The following is a 20,555-nucleotide window of genomic DNA, read 5'->3' on the forward strand; positions in this document are numbered from 1 at the left end:
CATGTGTGTACGATGAGAAACAGAGTCAAGTCACTGGTACTCAGTGCTGCCTCTCACGTGGAGAATCAGGGTCCCCGGTCTGCTTGGGGGACTGGGTAGCACAGCTCCCTGTGTCGGCGGGAGGTCCACTCCTGTGCTGTGGGAAACAGACTTCCATGTGCGCTTGCCCAGAATCAAAGTCAGGTGGCACAGCTGCCCTGTGTGGGCGTGGGGTCTGGTCACGCAAGTGCACACTGTGGGAAACAGCCTCCCTATGTCTGTGCACTCAGGCTCAAATTCAGGTAGTGCAGCCTCACTGTGTTGGCGTGGGGTCTGGTCGCGCAAGTGTGCGCTGCAGGAAACAGCCTCCCAGTGTCTGTGCACTCAGGCTCAAATTCAGGTAGTACAGCTGCCCTGTGTGGGCAGGAGGCCTCCTTGCGCAGAGTGGGTCTAGCAGTTCCTATGCCGCTGTAGCAGGCCTGTGGGGAGGGGGTTGGGCTCTGTGACTCACAGAAATCTGGAGCCAGGATGTCTGGATTCTTGGTGTCTGTGGGTCTGCAGCTGTGGTTGCAGGTCTTTGTCCCCAGTGGCTGTAGGGTCCTGGTTTGTGTCTGAGACCAGATTGGGTTGTGGTGAGGCTAGGATACTAGTCTCAAGCAATTCTGTTTTTCAAGATGGCATGGTCTCTGTGCTGTGCTGGCTGCCCCTGGAGTGTCTGTGGTGGCAGCAGGGTTTTGCTGTCTAAGACTGCCCGGTTTGGCAGTACCCTGGAAGACCTGCAGGATCTAACTGTCCCTAGCTCACACACACACAAACACCACACATGTCCACACACTCCTCTATCACTCCCTCACTCTCTCACACACTCTCCCTCCCTACCTTCTTGCCGGTCACTATATTGCAATCTAGAACACTCTGATTTTTATGAGGCTACCCAGCTGAAAATCTTACTTGCTTTTGCAACTATACAGTCATGAAACTTCCACAGTAATGTCCTTTGATAGAACTAAGAATTATTAATTGTTTGAAGATAGTTGCAACATTTTCTAACTCAAACAGTGCCAGTGGTTGTTTTTTGTGTGTGTTTTTTGCGGGGGGGGGGGGGGGGAAGGTGGGGGTTACTAGGGGGAGTCATGAGTTTCAACATTAAGTTTTCAGGTTTTAGAGATGAATATTAATTAATTACACTTAAAAGTCAAATTCATACAAATTCATACAAATTCACACAAATAAAACATGGAATGGTGGTTATCACTGGCTAGGTGAAGGGGTGAAAGTGGAGTTGTTTAATGGATACATTTCAATTTTGCAAGATGACAAAAGTTCTGGAGATCTATTTCACAACAATGTAAATATACTTACTATTCTGAACTATACACTTAAAAATGGCCAAGATGGTCAATTTTATATTATACTTTTTTTTATTATTGCAAAAAAAAACCAAAAGAGAAATTGAGTGAGCAAACATTCTATGCTATTTTGGAAGTATATTGTGTTACAAGGTTCTTATACTCTACATAAAGGGGTATAATATTACTTGAACATACACACTATTAGGTTAAAGATGTATCAAATAAACCCTAAATCAACCACAAAGAAAAGAAGTATAAAGCCAACAAAAGAGATACAATAAAAGCATGTAAAATTAATTAACACAAAGGAAGGAAAAGAGAGAAAAATAGAAACATGGCAGGTGGAATGGCAAGATTTTACAAGAGCTAGATGGTAAATTTAAAGTATATCAATAATTACATTTAAAAATTACAAATTACATTTAAAAAACAAGAGCCAATATATGACGCCTACAAGAAATTCATTATATATACGTAAACACACACACACACACACACACACAAATGAATAAGTTAAAAATAAAAGAAAATATATGCCTTGCTATAACTAACCAATGAAAAGCTAGAAGGGTATATTAATGTTACATAAAGTAGATTACAGAGCAAATAATATTACCATAGGCAAAATAGGGCCATTTCATAATGACCATTAAGAGAATAAGTAAGAGATAGACTGGGAGAAAAATACTCATGGAACATATATCTGTCAAAGAATTGGTATCTAGTATATGTAAGAACTCAAAAATGTAGTAAAAGAAGGCAGTCCAGTAAAAAATGGACAAAATGTTTAAATATTTAAATAAATACTTCACAAAGGAAGACACATGAATGGCCACTAAGCATATGAGAAAGTGCTCAATACCACTGGTCATTAGGAAAATACAAATAAGAACTGTCATGATGTTTTACCCCAGTGGCCACCAAACTTTCGGACCTGATGGACCACCAGTTGGCGACCACTGCTCCAAAGATTTCCTTAAACCAGCAGTTGCCAACTTTTCAGACCTTATGGACCACCAGTGGTCCACAGACCACCGGATGGTGACTGCTGCTCTACCCCATGCCAATTGCAATGATTAACAGGTCTTGATATCTGAACCTGCAGTGGTGCCAGTCTGCCAAACTGTCTGCTTTTGTCCACCAGGATTATGCAGTTCCAGTTGTTTGGATCTAATTGAAAAAATACTATGGAAGGGCAAGACTCCTGAACATATTAACAAGAAAGTGACTGTTCATGGACTGTAGACTAGACAGAGAAGGAAATAAGTACAGGAGGGAGCTGGGAGATTGTGGGAGGGGGGAAAGTAACCATCAAATTTATGAAGGTGAACATAATGAAAATGTTGACTTTGCTTTTATTAGCCTATTTAGTTTTCCCAGACAGCATCCAACTTGTACTCCATATGATGAGTCAAGAAGAGAATCAGAAAATAAGACTAATACCTTTAATGTAGTATATTTGTACTTCTTCCTCAGGCACAGTGACTGCTTCCCACTGATGATCCTTAAAATTTAAAACAGGTTTTAACTATAAACAAATAATTTATTCCTGCTTTAAAGCTTCTATAATCACAATTTTTCAGTTATACAACCAATAATGGTTATTTATTACTAAGTAACCAGTTGATATAACATGTTTCTTGCTCCATCTATTGACTGCATAATACATTATACATGTCACATTTGTTTCACTCTTAAAAGGAAATTAATGGTATTAATTTTATGGTTTCTGACTCTTGACATAAAAAAGTGACTGTTCATTAATATTTATTTGAAGATACCTTTTAAAAAATTACCAAATCCTGCCCTGGCTGGTGTGGTTCAGTGGTTACAGCATCAGCCCATGTACCAAAGGGACTCAGGTTCCATTTCTGATCAAGGGCATGTACCTGAGTTTCAGGTTTGCTCCATGTCCTGGTCAGGCCATGGGCAAGAGGCAACCAGTTGATGTGTCTCTCTCACTACCAGGTGTCTCTCTCTCTCTCTCTCTCTCTCTCTCTCTCTCTCTCTCTCTCTCTCTCTCTCTCTCTCTCTCTCCCCCTCCTCCCCTCCATTCCACTGTCTCTGAAAAACCAACAAAAAAACAAATATCCTCAGGTGAGGATTAACAACAACAACAAAAATGTTATCAAAACCTGTCATTTCTTCCTTGGAAGTGTTTTGTGAAATACACATTCCTCAATTTTCACTTATTGACTGTCCTTAGATTTAAACATTGAATGCACAGTAATAACCTAAAATAATTTTCCCTTCAAGTACTTTCATTGAAAATGTGTATAGCCCTAGCTGGTTTGGCTCAGTGGATAGAGCATCGGGCTGTGGACTGAAGGGTCCCAGGTTTGATTCCAGTTAAGCTCACATGCCTGGATTGCTGGCTCGATCCCCAGTAAGGGGCATGCAGGAGGCAGCCAATCAATGATTCTCTCTCATCACTGATGTTTCTCTCTTTCTCTCTCCCTTCCTCTCTGAAATCAATAAAAATACATTTAAAAAAGAAAATGTGTATAACTGAATAAAATACTGAATTAACAAAAAAGTCAGTGAACATTGGATGCCATTCCTAAGAGATGGAATCCTAAAACCTTCCAGTAATCTGTGAGAAAAATAGATGCAGTTTTGTAGTTAACTTAAGGACCACTCTCATTCTATAGAAAGTCTCCCTAATTGAAACCAGTCTATACTCTGATGGCAACACTACCATTATAACCCTCTTCAGTTAAGGTGCTAATTCTCCCAAAGCTCAAAAGCTCCAGGTCAGGAGGAAAGTGTTGGAATCATCTAAGCCCAGTGCTCTGAGCAGCTTTCTGTTTCTCTGTGTGTAAAACACAGATGTTACCTTCCAGGCCCATGCCAAGTGACATACTCTGTGCCAGAACCTACTGGTTATCATCTACTAACTTCAAAATGACTCTTCCTTGTATATGGAGGCACATGGTTCACTGCCTTCCTTTACATTTTTTTTATATTTTGGAAATTTTAAGCAGCTTTTTAAAAAGTAGAAATCATTATATAACTAATGCAAAATATGTGCTTACCTAGTTTCAACAGTTACTAATACATTGTGTCCATCTTATTTCATCTTCACCCCCTACTCTCCCTCCATTACACTCTCTTCCTCTTGGCATTAACTTTTTATTTAACCTGCCATCCCAGTCATCAACTTAAAAAAGTTCTTATCCTTAAAAGAAAGTACCTAACAAAAATCCCTCCCTTGAATCCACATCACACTTGAGCTGTTATTGTGCTCTTTTCCTTAGCTTGATATCTTATTTCCTCTATATTTCAGCTTTCCAGGAATGTCTAAATCCTTGTCTCTTAAGTGAAACTGCTTTCATTGATAACATTTTTTACAGTGTGGATCATTTCCTCATGAAAACACTAATCCCTTGCCTTCCATAACATACCTTTTAACTGTGTTCTCTTTTGACTGATTCTTCAAGTATCCTCCAGGCTAAAGTCTCTTCTACCTACCTTGTATAAATTTGTGTTTTTCACAGTTCTGTTATCTAGGCATTAATTAAATCTATGATTTTATTTATCAGCTATATGTAGATAGCTTCTAAATCTCTACTAAGGCTCAGTTCCCTTACCTGAATGTCAGACCAATATATGCAACTGCCCACCAGATATCCCCAGCTAAATATCCCACAAGTATCTCCAAATCAAAATGCTCAAAGCTGAACTCATCATCTTTTCTCTACAAAACATCCTCCTGTGACAGCATCCCCAACCATCCAGTTAACCCTAGTTTTATTAATCCTTTCTCTTTTTACCACGAACAAATCACCAGGTCTTCTCAATTCTATCTATTCTCAAGTTTTTCTGGAATCTATGTTTCCATCCATCACCACTGTAACTTTCTAAAACCATGCCACCATGATTTCTCACCTGTATTATTGCAAATCTCCTACATGCTTCTGGTCTTGTCCCTTTTTTAATCCATTGTCCCCAGTAGGAGAATCTTTTATATGATGTGGTCTTCAGCACCTCGCACATATCTGGCACATAGTTCCTAATGTTCATTAAATGGATGTTACCTCCTACTTTTATTCTTTATCTTCTTCTTTTTTTTTAAAATTAAATCTTTATTGTTCAGATTATTACAGTTGTTCCTCTTTTTCCCCCCCATAGCTCCCCTCCACCCTGTTCCCATTCCACCCTCCGCCCTCACCCCCACCCCCCACTGTCCTCATCCATAGGTGCACGATTTTTGTCCAGTCTCTTCCCACATTTCCCATACCCCTTCCCCCCCAAGAATAGTCAGTCCACTCCATTTCTATGCCCCTGATTCTATTATAATCACCAGTTTATTCTGTTCATCAGATTATTCACTTGATTTTTAGATTTACTTGTTGACAGATGTGTATTTGTTGTTTATAATTTGTATCTTTACCTTTTTCTTCTTCCTCTTCTTAAAGGACACCTTTCAGCATTTCATATAATACTGGTTTGGTGGTGGTGAACTCCTTTAGCTTTTCCTTATTTGTGAAGCTCTTTATCTGACCTTCAATTCTGAATAATAGCTTTGCTGGATAAAGTAATCTTGGTTGTAGGTTCTTGGCATTCAACACTTTGAATATTTCTTGCCACTCCCTTCTGGTCAGCAAAGTTTCTGTTGAGAAATCCACTGACAGTCGTATGGGTATTCCCTTGTAGGTAACTGAGTTTCTTTCTCTTGCTGCTTTTAAGATTCTCTCTTTATCTTTTGCTCTTGGCATTTTAATTATGATGTGTCTTGGTGTGGTCCTCTTTAGATTCCTTTGGTTTGGGGTTCTCTGAGCTTCCTGGACTTGTAAGTCTATTTCTTTCACCAGGTAGGGGAAGTTTTCTGTCATTGTTTCTTCAAATAGGTTTTCAATATCTTGTTCTCTCTCTTCTTCTGGCACCCCCATAATTCGGATGTTGGTACCCTTGAAGCTGTCCCAGAGGCTCCTTACACTATCTTCATATTTTTGGATTCTTTTTTCATTTTGCTTTTCCGATTGGGTGTTTTTTGCTTCTTCGTATTTCAAATCGTTGACTTGATTCTTGCGCTCTTCTAGTGTGCTGTTGGGAGTCTGCATAATATCCTTTATTTCAGTCAGTGTATGCTTAATTTCTAGTTGGTCCTTTTTCACAACCTCGAGGGTCTCATTAGATTTCTTGTAGATCTCATTAAGTTTATCGGCAGTTTCTAGAAAATTCTTGAAAAACCTTAAAAGTGTGGTTTTGAACTCTATACCCAGTAGTTTACTTTCCTCCATTTCTGTCACTTGTGTCCTGTTTCTTTGTCTCTGCATTTTTTATGCTTCCCTGGGTTGATAGAGTGGTTTTCTGTGCTAGGTGTCCTATAGGGCCCAGTGGCTCAGCCTCCACAATTACCTGAGGTGGACACTCTTGGTGCACCCCCTTGTGGGCTTTGTGCATAGTCTTGTTGTAGTTAAGCCTTGATTGTTGTAGGTATCACTGGGAGGAATTGACCTCCAGGCCAATTGGCTGTGAGAATCAGCTGTGTCTGCAGTGGGAGAACTTCTGAGCTGGAGACACTCTTCTGGGGCAAGACTTGCTTCAGTGGGGCTTTGGTGCTCACTGAGTCTGACCCCTGAGTGTGTCCTTTATGGATCTGAGGAGCTGCAGTCTGGATGGTCCCACTCTGACCACCGGGCACACTGGCTCCTGGATCTCTAAGGAGGTGCTAATCTAGCCTCCGCCTGAGGCTACCCAGCAGGAGCTCAGCTGTGAAGCAATGCAAGTTGCTGTGGGGCCTTGGGCCAGCTGCAAGTTTGTTAGGTAATTTTCAGATTGCAAAGGGCCAGGCCTTTCATATGCAAAAGCCAGCGCACAGCTTGGGCAGGGCGGTGGTCCCAGGGGATCAACAGGGCGGAGCAAGCAGCTATGGCTGCCCTCAGAGGCCCTGCTTCTCAGTGTCTGGGCAATTGCTGCAAGCACCTCTAAGAGAAAGCTGCCCTCGAGTTCCAACCGATGCCAGACAGTCCAGTTTCTTCCGTATGAGTCTGGGTCCCCAGAGACTCGCCCGGAATTAGAGCTCAGAGGTTGAGACTCCCTACCAATTGAAAAAGACAACCGTGTTCTCAGCCGCCAGCCCGCTCCGCGTGCGCCTCCATACCTCTGTACTTTACTTCCGCACCGCAGCTCCTCTGAGTCTCCTTCCTTCTAGTTGTAGAATTTCCACTCAGCCAGCCTTCCTGTGGTTCTGGATAATGTCCGTTCCGTCTTTTAGTTGTATTCTTGAAGTGGTTGTGCTAAGCAGCAATTTCCGGTGTTTACCTATGCCACCATCTTGGTTTTCTCCGTTACCTCCTACTTTTAATCAGTTGGCTTCACACTGCCTTATTATTTCCAGTCTCCTTTGCACTAACCATACTATGTATCTTTCAGTTTTTTGAATATTCTATTTATTTATTCTTATAATAAATATGGATAGCTATAAATGAGAAAGTTGTGTTCTGGATTTCATGAATCTTACATTCAATGGGGAGAAAGCAGACAACAAACAAACAAACAATAAACACAGTAACTTTAAGTAGAAACAGCATACTAAAAAAAAAATAAAGCAGGACAATGTGTTGTGATGTGGCTGGGAGGTTACTTTAGGTTGAGTTATTAGAGAATACCTCTACAAGGAGGTGAGCTTTGTGCTGGAATCTAAATGGGAAGGAACTAAGATACAAAGATCTGGAGGAGGTTTCTAAGCAGAAGAGCCAGCAAGCAGAAAGACCTAAAATGGGCATAATCTGTATTAGAGGACCAGAAAAAAGTAAGATGCAGCTGGAACATAGTAAGCATAAAGAACAGTTTGAGCTGTCAGAGCAATAGCCAGAGGTCAGATCATAAAGACCATCTATACCAGTGATGGCAAACCTATGACACGCGTGTCAGAGGTGACACGCGAACTCATTTTTTTCGTTGATTTTTCTTTGTTAAATGGCATTTAAATATATAAAATAAATATCAAAAATATAAATCTTTGTTTTACTATGGTTGCAAAGATCAAAACATTTCTATGTGTGACACAGCACCAGAGTTAAGTTAGGGTTTTTCAAAATGCTGACACGCCGAGCTCAAAAGGTTCACCTCACTGATCTATACCATGGTAAAGAAGCAAAAAAAAAAAAAAAAAAAAAAAAAAAAAAAGGTTCTAAGCAGCTGCTCATGTAGAATGGCTTCTAATACAGGGATAATGTACTATTACTATAGAAATCCAGAGGAGAGAGGATTCCAAATACTCTATTTTGGGGAAAAAGAATTTCCTAGAATCTCCAGATCACTGTCTGGAACATAACAGGCATTAAATACTTATAAATGCATTTTATGCTATCCCAATCATGTTTAATACTATATTGCTTATTTTGTCTAAATCAACCAATAAACTGAGCTGAATGAAGGCAGGAACTACATCAATACGATTCTGTCCTCTTCTCCCAAAACTGAAGTTCAGTTTCTGAAGAAAATCCAGTTAAAAATATTCCTATAGCCTGGCTGGCGTGGCTCAGTGGTTGAGCATCAACCTATGAACCAGGAGGTCATGGTTCGATTCCTGGTCAGGGCACACGCCAGGGTTTCGAGCTCGATCCCCAGTGGGTGGTGTGCAGGAGGCAGCCAATCAATGATTCTCTCTCATCATTGATGTTTCTCTTTCTCTCTCTCTCTCCCTTCCTCTCTGAAATCAATAAAAATAAACAAAATATTCCTACAAATCCAGCAGGAATAAATAAACTTATGAAAACTGTCAGTGCACCTCTTAGAAACAGTGCTAGTATTTGGAACTCCATTTTAATCAAACAGTCTAAGAAGTACTACAAAATAAAAAGAAACAAAGGTATGTGGAAGTCCTAAGAGGCATTTGATTAATGTTCATTTTTAAGAGTTGAACTGGAAGAAAAAGCAGGATTTTACAAGAGATCAACTAAAAGGACTAATGCTTCATTATAATATCAGATGCCACAATTGGATTAGTACATACAGATCAACTCTTTGCTCAGATTTTGGCAAAGTGATAATACAGTTTGAGCTAAAGTATCCCAAAGTATCAAATATTAAGGAGCAGCTATTTGGAAACAAAGGCTCAAGAGTTTTCCTCAGGTTAAAAAGAGGTCAGTCAATATACTGCCTGGTTGGAGGTTTTAAACATAGCTACCATATACCACAGAAGGAAAAGAACTAAAATTCACTTCCAAATACTACCAATAAGAATTAACGCCGATTTTCAAGCAAAAGATTATATGACTGAATAAGAGCATTTGTCATTATCTGTTAATGTTATTTCTGAGTGCATCTGTATTTGAGTAACTGTTTTTTTTTCTAGACTCAATTCACTTTATTCATGTGAGTGGTAAATTTTATCTGACATTAACCTGTAACTTATTTCTGAAAAGCTGTTAAAAATTTAGTGTTAATTTCTCTTTTCTGTTGCAATAAATCATCAGAAATAGTTTTTTTTTGTTTTAAATATATATTTTATTGATTTTTTTTAAAAAAATATATTTTATTGATTGTTTACAGAGAGGAAGGGAGAGAGATAGAGAGTTAGAAACATCGATGAGAGAGAATCATCGATCAGCTGCCTCCTGCACATCTCCTACTGGGGATATGCTCGCAACCCAGGTACATGCCCTTGACCGGAATCGAACCTGGGACCTCTCAGTCCGCAGGCCGACGCTCTATCCACTGAGCCAAACCGGTTTCGGCTATATTATTGATTTTTTACAGAGAGGAAGGGAGAGGGATAGAAAGTTAGAAACATCAATCAGCTGCCTCCTGCACACTCCCTACTGGGGATGTGCCCGCAACCAAGGTACATGCCCTTGACCGGAATCGAACCTGAGACCCTTGAGTCCGCAGGCTGATACTCTATCCACTGAGCCAAACCAGTTAGGGCAAGAAATAGTTTTTATTTCTAACTAGAAGCCCAGTGCACGAATCCATGCACCAGTGGGGTTCCGTGGCCTGGCCTGTAGGATCAGGCCGAAACCGGCTCCCCGACAACCCCCACGGGGTCCCGGATTGCGAGAGGGTGCAGGCCAGGCCGAGGGACCCCCACTGGTACACGATCGGGGCCAGGGAGGGATGCGGGAGGGCTCCAGGGTGTGTCCAGCCCATCCTGATTGGCCGGGCTCCAGCAGAAAGCTAACCTACCAATTGGAGCGTCTGCCCCGTGGTGGTCAGTGTATGACATAGAGAGCGGTTGAGTGGCCTTAGCATATCATTAGCATATTATGCTTTGATTGGTTGAACAGCTAACTGGACGACCAGACACTTAGCATATTAGGCTTTTATTATATAGGACTAGAGGCCCAGTGCACAAAAATTTGTGCACTCGGGGGAAAGGAGGTCCCTCAGACCGGCCTGTGCCCTCTTGCAGTCTGGGACCCCTCGGGAGATAACGACCTGCTGGCTTAGGCCTGCTCCCAGGTGGCAGAGGGCAGTCCCAATACCTAGGTGCAGCCCCTGGTCAGGCTCAGAGCAGGGCCGATTGGGAGGTTGCGATGCCACCCTCAGTCACGCTCAGGGTAGGGTCGATTGGGGGGTTGGGGCACCACCCCCTGTCACACTCAAGGCAGAGTCGATGGGGAGGTTGAGGCACCACCCCCTGTCAAGCACAGAGCAGGGCCCATCAGGGGGGGTGGGGCTCCATACCCTGTCATGCACAGAGCAGGGTCAGTCAGGGGGTTGGGGAGCTCCCCCGTCATGCACAGAGCAGGGCCGATCAGGGAGTTGAGGAGCCCCCCCCCCCATCACTCACAGAGTAGGGCTGATAGGGGAGTTGGGGCACCGCCCCGTCACACTCAGGGCAGGGCGGATCATGGGGTTGGGGCGCCGCCACTGTCACACTCAGGGCAGGGCAGATGGGGAGGTTATGACTCTACCCCATCACACACAGAGCAGGGCCCTTGGGGGGGGGGGTTGGGGCGCCGCCCTCTATCACCCACAGAGCAGGGCCGATCAGGGGGTTGGGGCGCCGTCACTGTCACACTCAGAGCAGGGCCAATGGGGAGGTTGTGGCTCCACCCCATCACACACAGAGCAGGGCCCGTGGCGGGGGGGGGGGGGGGGTTTGGGGTGCCGCCCTCTAACACTCACAGAGCAGGGCCGATCAGGTGGTTGGGGCGCCGCCACTCTCATACTCAGGGCAGGGCCAATGGGGAGGTTATGGCTCTACCCCGTCACACACTGAGTAGGGCCCGTGGGGGGTGGGGGGGTTGGGGCCCCGCCCCCTGTCACACACAGAGCTGCAGGGTGATCAGGGGGTTTGGGCACTGCCCCCTGTCACACTGATCCCGGTGCCGGAAGGCATATTACCCTTTTACTATATAGAATAGAGGCCTAGTGCATGGGTGGGGCTGGCTGGTTTGCCCTGAAGGATGTCCTGGATCAGGGTGGGGGTCCCCACTGGGGTGCCTGGCCAGTCTGGGTGAGGGGATGATGGCTGTTTGCAGCTGGTCACACACCCTTCAGGGTGGGGGTCCCCACTGGGGTGCCTGGCCAGCCTGGGTGAGGGGCTGAGGGTTGTTTTCAGGCTGGGACTGAAGCTCCCAACCGCTCCTTTTTTTCTTTTTCTTTTTTTTTTTTTTTTATTCTGGGCCAGCTTTAGCTCTGAGGCCTCGGCTGCTGAAAACAGGTTTCTGGCCTTTGTTTACCGTCTGTATTTGATACAATGTTGCAGTCCGGCTGGCTGAAGCTCTGCTGAGTAAAGCACGTTTCTGGGTTTTTTAGCTTCTTTATTCGCAACATAGTTGCTTAGAGTTGCAGCTGAGAGGACGGCAAGTCAGGCGGGGAACGTTGGAGTTCTCCATCACTGAAGCAAGCAAGCCTCCCTGTTCGCATCAGCTGCCTGGCTGCCGGCCGCCATCTTGGCTGCCAGTTAATTTGCATATCTCGGCCCTACTCTGTGAGTGACAGGGGGATTAGCCAATGGGAAGGGTAGCGGAGTGACACTAATTACCATGTTTCTCTTTTATTAGATTAGACTAGAGGCCCAGTGCACAAAAATTTGTGCACGGATGGGGGGAGGGGTGTCCCTCAGCCCCACTTGTGCCCTCTCACAGTCTGGGACCCCTCGGGAGATAACGACCTGCTGGCTTAGGCCTGCTCCCAGGTGGCAGAGGGCAGGCCCAATCCCTAGGTGCAGCCCCTGGTCGGGCTCAGAGCAGGGCCAATTGGGGAGTTGAGGCACCACCCGCTGTCATGCACAGAGCAGGGCGGATCGGGAGGTTGTGATGCCACCCCCAGTCACGCTCAGGGTAGGGCCAATTGGGGGGTTGGGGCACCACCCCGTCACACTCAAGGCAGGGTCGATGGGGAGGTTGTGGCCCTGCCCCCTGTCACGCACAGAGCAGGGCCCATCAGGGGGTTGAGGAGCTCCCCCATGTCACGCACAGAACAGGGCCCATCAGGGGGTTGGGGAGCTCCCCCCTGTCACGCACAGAGTAGGGCCAATAGGGGAGTTGGGGCACCACCCCCTGTCACACACAGAGCAGGGCCGATCAGGGGGTTGGGGCGCCGCCCCGTCACCCACAGAGCAGGGCTGATCAGGGGGTTTGGGTACTCCCCCGTCATACTCAGGGCAGGGCTGATGGGGAGGTTGCGGCTCTACCCCATCACACACAGCAGGGCCCATGGGGGGGTTGGGGCACCACATCCTGTCACACACAGAGCAGGGCCAATCAGGGGGTTGGGGCGCCTTCCCCTGTCACCAACAGAGCAGGGTGGATAGGGAGGTTGTGGCCCAGGCCCCTGTCACACACAGATTCGCAGGGTGATCAGGGGGTTTGGGCGCTGCCCCGTCATGCTGCTCCAGGGGCCAAGAGGCCTCACAGCTCCGCTGATCCCGGTGCTGGGAGGCATATTACCCTTTTACTATATAGGATAGAGGCCTGGTGCACGGGTGGGGGCTGGCTGGTTTGCCCTGAAGGGTGTCCCGGATCAGGGTGGGGGTCCCGCTTGGGTGCCTGGCCAGCCTAGATGAGGGGATGATGGCTGTTTGCAGCTGGTCACACCCCCTTCAGGGTGGGGGTCCCCACTGGGGTGCCTGGCCGGTCTGGGTGAGGGGCTGAGGGCCGTTTTCAGGCTGGCGGGCAACTGAAGCTCCCAACCTCTCCTTTTTTTCTTTTTTTTTATTCCGGGATTTGCCTTCTATGGCTGTCACTGGAACTGAGAGCCGGCTTTAGTTCTGAGGCACGGCTCCAGCTCTGAGACCTCGGCTGCTGATCTGGGTTTGTTTGGATTCTATAATTGAAACACTGTTTCAGCTCCAGCTCCGAAGCTGGCTGACTGAAAGCAGGTTTCTGGGGTTTGTTTAGGTTCTATAATTGCAACATTGTTTCTTAGAGTGCAAGCTCAGAGGCCAGCAGTGGCAGGCGGGGAACCTTGGCTTCCTCCATCACTGGAGCAAGCAAGCCTCCTGTTCGCTCAGCTGCCTGGCTGTCGGCCGCCATCTTGGTTGGCAGTTAATTTGCATATCTCGCTGATTAGCCAATGGGAAGGGTAGCGAAGTTATGGTTAATTACCATGTTTCTCTTTTATTAGTTAGGATTAGCTTGATACATTACCATACTAATAGAAATCACTCAGATAACACTGAAATATATTGAAATAGCTATAAAATATACAATGAAATCAATATTACTAAATTGGTTTTTTGTTTGTTTTGTTGATCCTCTTCTGAGGATATTTTTCCATTGATTTTTAGAGAGTGGAAGGGAAAGGGGGGTGGGGGAGAGAGAGAGGCACTGATGTAAAAGAGACACATTGATTGATTGCCTCCCACATGCGCTCTGACCAGGACCAGGGATTGAGCCTTCGGTACATGCCCTTGACCGAAATTGAATCCTGGACCCTTCAGTCCACATGCTGATGCTCTATCCACCAAGCCAAACTGGCTAAGGCTACATTGTTAAATTGAATTTCTCCTACTGGGATTGAGCCCGCAACCCGGGCATGTGCCCTGACCCTCAATCAAATTGAGACATCCTGGTTCATGGGTTGACACTCAACACTGAGCCACACTGATAGGGTTTGAATTAGGACATTTTATATATACATATACATACATATAAAATAGTACAAAGGGAATAAAACTTACATCATCTCCAGCAATGTAGAATGATAGGGTCTGGCTCCCAAAATTAAAATCTACCCAAAATTCCTCAAGTTTTTCATCTGATGGTATTTGCAGCTAATAAAATAAACATATAAAACTAAAATAAACATATAAAACTAATATATCCTATGCTATTAAAAGTGACAACGGAGAATTATGATCATGTAATTCATAGTTGAGTGTTGTTTTTTAAAAGAGTATAGATGGAAGGGGAGGGAACATAGAGGAGACAAGTATTGCATTTAAATAAATTTAGAAAGAATAAAAAAAATGCTTAGTCTTATACACAGAAATTAGCTAGCTCAATCATGAATATTCCAAGTGCAAATAAATGTTGAAAGTATTAGTTTGAATATATTCATGAATGATAAATCAATAATGAAATTAAGGAAACAGAAAAATATTTGAAATACAGCTTTTTGTATTTCATTTATCTACAGCTACAAATATGCCATGTTATAAAATGTCTTTTAGATACAGAATAATAGACCAGCTGTATTTTTTGTCTAATTATGACTATTGTTAAAGTTTTTGTCACTTTGTAATCTATAATTCACTTGGCTCTTCCATCAAAATTTATCCAATAACTAAAACACATGTTAATTTAAAACTTACCTCATATTTATCAAGAAATGCTGATAAACAAGGAAATGTAAAGACCCTGAAATAAGAAGTTTGAGGTAAAAAAATAAATTAATCAGACTTTACAACAGCATAAGCTTGACTAGCCATAGAAATCATGCCTAGGATCAAAGGGAAATCAGGCAGTGGTCAAAGCAATTTAAATAAAATCATATCTCTTTTATTACTTTAAAAAAGAGCTTAATGAAAATTTATTTCTGTAGAGAAAGCATATTATCTTGAGGGTACTACTCAAACTACCATTATGTCTGAAGTGATTGACTCTGAGTGGAGATTGCTATTACATTCCATGCTATTGACTCTGAGCAGAGATTCCCATCTTAGCGTGTACTATTAATACAATGAAAGTTCCCATAGACCTTAGATGGGAAAAGAAGAGAAGTGAATAATACTCCTAATAAAAATGGCTGAATTCAGTGAATATTTCCTTGGTCAGATATGATTACAAGTACTCCCATATAATTATCTCCTTTAAACCTCACAACAAATGTATTAAGTAAATATTATTAGTATTCTTATTTTACAGATAAGGAAACAGAAGCGAGTAAGGTTAAATAATCTGCCCAATGTTAGAATAGAAAGAGAGAAATTTATGATTCAAATCCAAATAGTATGACTTATTGCACTTACCCCTCAACCTATTTTTCATTTCCTTAGTAAGTAAAGAAAATGTGAACTCAGACATCCAGTGTATCTGAGCACCTATAAGGTGCCAGGCACTGCAAATACTGTGCTCTTCTGTCATTATCAAAGTGATAAAAGTTTACATCACTTAGCCTCACATGCCTACTCCTGAGATTAAATAATCTGCATTAAATTTACCTTCTCTTGTCTCCAAGCATGCCATTTACAAGGTTGAGAAAAATCCTGCAATCCTAATTTTTTTAAAAAAGAGAGACTTTAAAAAAGCATAGTAAATTGACAAATCTCAGAGGGAGGGGGGTGACAGGGAGAGATTAGCCAAAGAACTTATATACTTACTAGAGGCCCAGTGCATAAAATTCGTGCATGGAGGAGAGGGGGTGTCCCTCAGCCCAGCCTGCACCCTCTCAATCTGGTACCGCTTGGGGGATGTCCGACTGCCAGTTTTGGACATCCCTCTCACAATCCAGGACTGCTGGCTCCTAACTGCCCGCCTGCCCACCTGCCTGCCTGATTGCTCCTAACCGCTCCCTACCAGCCTGATTGACACCTAACTGCTACCCTGCTGGCCCGATTGCCCCCAACTGCCCTCGCCTGACAGCCTGATTTCCCCCAACTGCCCTCCTCTGCAGGCCTGGTTACCCCCAACTGCCCTCCCCTGCTGGCCTGGTTGCACCCAGCTGCCCTCCCCTGCTGGTCCCATAGCCCCCAACTGCCCACCCCGTTGGCCTGCTCGCCCCCAACTGCCTCCCCTGTTGGCCTGATCGCCCACAACTGCCCTCCCCTGCTGGCCATCTTGTGACGACCTGAGGGTGGCCATCTTGTTATGATGTCACATGTGACGCCACCTAGGCTTTTATTATATAGGATATGTATAGCCCATGGACACAGACAATAGTGGGTTGAGGAAGGGACTGTGTAATGGGGGTCACCTGTAATAATGTCAATAATAAGAAATATATTTAAAAAGCATATTAATTTTCAAAAGCTATTAATAATTTACTAGAGGCCTGATGCACGAAGATTCGTGCAAGAATGAGCCTTCCTTCCCTTGGCTGCTGGCACCGCCTTTGCTCCGGCTGGAGCCACCTTTCTGCCTTCGTTCCGGCCTAGAGCTGCCTTTTCGCCTTCCCATGCTGCCCAGAGGCCCTGAGAGGCTGGGGCGGTACGGAATGCCTGCGTCGTCGCCATGGCCACAATACAAGCATTCCGCCCCACCCCTGGCCACTCGGCACCTGTGTATGCAAATTAACCTGCCATCTTTGGTGGGTTAATTTGCATACTCATGCCTGATTGGCTGCTGGGCGTCGTGAAGGTACGGTCAATTTGCATCTTTCTCTTTTATTAGTGTAGATTTTTATACTACTTACTGTTTCAAATTCAGAGTCTTTAATTCCTTTAAATGCATTAGCAATAAAATCCATTGAAAACCAATGACATGCCAGTTTCCGTCTTTGTTTTTCTGTCGTCATTCTACATAAAGCCTCTACGATACCTACTTGTAAGTCATAATCTTGAAAAAAAAGTTAATGTATTATTTGAAATTATAAAAATTAAGAGTTTATAAATGTCAATATATTTTATAAGGTATTACAACTAGCAAGATAAAGAAAACATTAGTGTAAATTACTTATCTGTTGCCATTTCTTCATATGAATTAAAACTAGCTCCTTATAGAAATGAATACAGCCCAAATAACAAAACAAGCTTACTAACAAGAGAGAAAAAAATTTCTAAAGGTTACTTAAGAGACCCTCCTAAATATTCAAAGACTATGCATTCCATTATTATTAGAGTTGTGAACTATAAAACAACTCAATGGCCTATAAATCACAGAATCTTTGTTTTCCTTTTGTGTAATATGACATTTAAAGTTATTCCAAAGTACTTTGTTTATTCTATAGATAAAATCACAAGATCAAAATTTTCTAATATGAAACTTAGAAAAGAAAATTTGAGTTCTTTTAATAAACACATTGCTTAAAAATAAATCTATCAATCCCAGGAATATTTAACCTCCTAACTTCATAAAATACCATTTGAGGCACTTCTTAGCAAAAGTAATTAAAATCTATTGGAAAATTAAGTTATTATTCATAAATCTACAACTTGGGTACAAATTATATTTAACTCCTGCTTAATTATTTCAGTTAATTACTAAAATATTTGTCATTTAATTACTTGCTAAAGTAATTAAAATTGCTTGACTATAGTTTATAATCCTCTCACATCTCACTACATTAAAATGTTAATATATTTTGACTAAAACAATTCTATTATGTGTGTAATAACTTCAAATATAAACATTTTGAAAAAAAACTTACCTCCAGCATCTAAAATCCTTTCTCCCATACTATTCCTATGAATCAAAAGAATAGATTATATACTAGACTAATATAAATTAAATAGAAAGCCTATATGTTGGGGGAAGGGACTTCACTAAAATTTACAATTGGCTAGTATCACACTTTTTCAGAAATTATATCCATAAATTATAATAGAAACCTACAACAGTTTTATGAGTTTTAATTATCAATGCAATTCATGGTTGCCTTATAAAGCATCCTTTAAATTCTTAACTTGAACCACTAATTAAAGCAATATAGTAGAAATTATTACATGAGATTTAACATTTCTTGGTTATAGAGTATTTTCCTGGCATCTTGAGGTATTTTGTCAAGCATAGCATTCATATTTTTTAGAGTCTACAAAAGAAAAGAAAAAAGATAAGCCATCAATATTTTATATTCTGTGAAACATTACAGAAAAATATTCTAGGTATATAAATTTAAAAGCCTATTTTTTTCTTTATCATAGCACTAGAGACCCAGTGCACAAAATTGTGCATGGGTAGGGTCCTTAGGCCTAGCCTGTGATCACGGCCATCTTCTGCCCACTCTCCAGTCCCCAGTCCTGCCCTGCCGCCACCTCCACCCTGGTTCACCGTGGTTTCCCGTTCACCATCCTGCAATCAGAGCCTGTGGGCTGGGGGGAGGGACCGAGAGGTGGTCAAAGCACCTCACAGTGACTGGTCAAGCGGTCATTCTGGTTGTGACACCATTATGGTACTGGGCTTTTTTTATATAGGATTTTTTGCAGGGAATGGAGAAAGGTAAAGACTATCCTATATAATAAAAGGCTAATATGCAAATAGGCTGAATGGCAGAATGAACGGTCACAATGATGTGCACTGACCACCAGGGGGTAGATGCTCAACACAGGAGCTGCCCCCTGGTGGTCAGTGCGCTTCCACAGCGGGAGCGCCACTCAGCCAGAAGCCCTGAGCTGGGCTCATAGCTGGCTGGTGCAGCGGTTCCACGGCAGTCGGACATCCCCCGCGGGCTCCCAGACTACGAGAGGGTACAGGCCAGGCTCAGAGACACACCCGAGTGCACAAATTTCATGCACCAGGCCTCTAGTAAAGTGTAAAATAGTGAATACAAAAAAAATGTAGAATATAATAAAAAAGAATATACCATGATTTCTATACTAAAATAGTTATACTCTTTGCAATACAACATATGTTTATTATCACTTTACGAACTAGGAAGGCAAAAATATTAACTTATTAATATTTATTCTTATGGTTATACAAATGTACAAATATCTACACACTATTAAGGTTATTTTTAGTATTTAATACTTAAGAACTCCTAATATTAGATGGTATCATTTATTTTCATGTGAGATATATGTATACATAAGCCAATATGGTTATTAATTTTCAATAAATAGGTAACATATTCATCATGTCAGGCAGTGAATTAAGACAACAGATATATACTACATGATAAATAATTTAGTGCCAAGATAAAATGATTATTTAATTTGATAAATTGCTACCACGTTTTCTTCTTTCTCATTTTTAAGTTTCAAAAGAAAAATCTAACAAATGACTTTACCTCCTGCTGAATACAAATATTCACTCTTGAGTCAATAACCAGGGCACAAATTCGAGGTATGAAACTTTCCACTACTTGCTTTTTACCTGAATAAAAGTGTTAAATTATTGATAAATGTGTATTTTAAATTCTTTTAAAAGACAGTCTTTACTTATATGAGTTAATGTAAAGGAAGTACTGGTTCAGTTGAGAAGGTCGACTTGACAGGCCTGGGCATCAGGAAGCATACAATTCAGTCCTGGTTCTGCTATGAACTAGCTATGTGTGTGGCTTTGGAAAAAAACACACACAAAACCAACAGATATGACTGAATTCTGGCAAAGAAATCCAAATCCAGCTTCTTCTTTCAGGCACATAAGGCACTTTTCTGGATGAACTAAATATCATTCAAAAGTGTAAACTTCTATATTGAGATTTTTAGAAAACTGACCTCATTAATATTAATAACTCAAAAATTCCATAATAGCCATCAATACTTCTGAGCTATTCCTAAAAGCTAACCGTATTCTCAAAAGACTAGGCTTTATCAATACTAAATATATTTAAAGAAATTTTCCACATGCTATTTCATAATACAAATTTTAAAAATAATTTTTAAAAATGCCAATAATGTAACAGAACATTCCAAAGTGACCACATTAAAAAAAATCACTCAATTAGGGGAAAAGATATAATAATTTACTTTTAAAAAACCCTGTTAGATCACTTTATAATCACTAGTGGTTTAAGACTGTTTTCTACTCTAAAAATGTAAGAATTCAGGCTAGATTGCAAAGAAATCATTGAAAAAGTAGTAGCTACTATTGAAATAAACAGTAATTGAGTTTTTTTTTTAGTGATACATGGGTATATTTTAGAGAAAACTGCTTAGTAAGGCTACTTTAAAGTGGGTTTCGAGGTTAAGACCTAAATAAATTCAATAGTGAGTCATGAGCATAT

General features: G+C 42.2%; 1 protein-coding gene across 1 annotated transcript in view; it reads right to left on the reverse strand.

Moving 5' to 3' along the window:
- Nucleotides 1-20,555, reverse strand: part of SYCP2 (synaptonemal complex protein 2) — a 101,164-nt gene that overhangs the window by 73,827 nt on the left and 6,782 nt on the right. Inside the window, 8 exon segments of the mRNA XM_036320983.1 lie at nt 2,775-2,835; nt 14,413-14,505; nt 15,046-15,091; nt 15,895-15,947; nt 17,085-17,227; nt 18,039-18,073; nt 18,334-18,419; nt 19,617-19,702. Of these exon segments, the coding sequence (XP_036176876.1) occupies nt 2,775-2,835; nt 14,413-14,505; nt 15,046-15,091; nt 15,895-15,947; nt 17,085-17,227; nt 18,039-18,073; nt 18,334-18,419; nt 19,617-19,702 (603 nt within the window).

The sequence above is a fragment of the Myotis myotis genome, unplaced genomic scaffold (assembly GCF_014108235.1).
Source record: "Myotis myotis isolate mMyoMyo1 unplaced genomic scaffold, mMyoMyo1.p scaffold_m19_p_9, whole genome shotgun sequence".
Taxonomy (NCBI): domain Eukaryota; kingdom Metazoa; phylum Chordata; class Mammalia; order Chiroptera; family Vespertilionidae; genus Myotis; species Myotis myotis.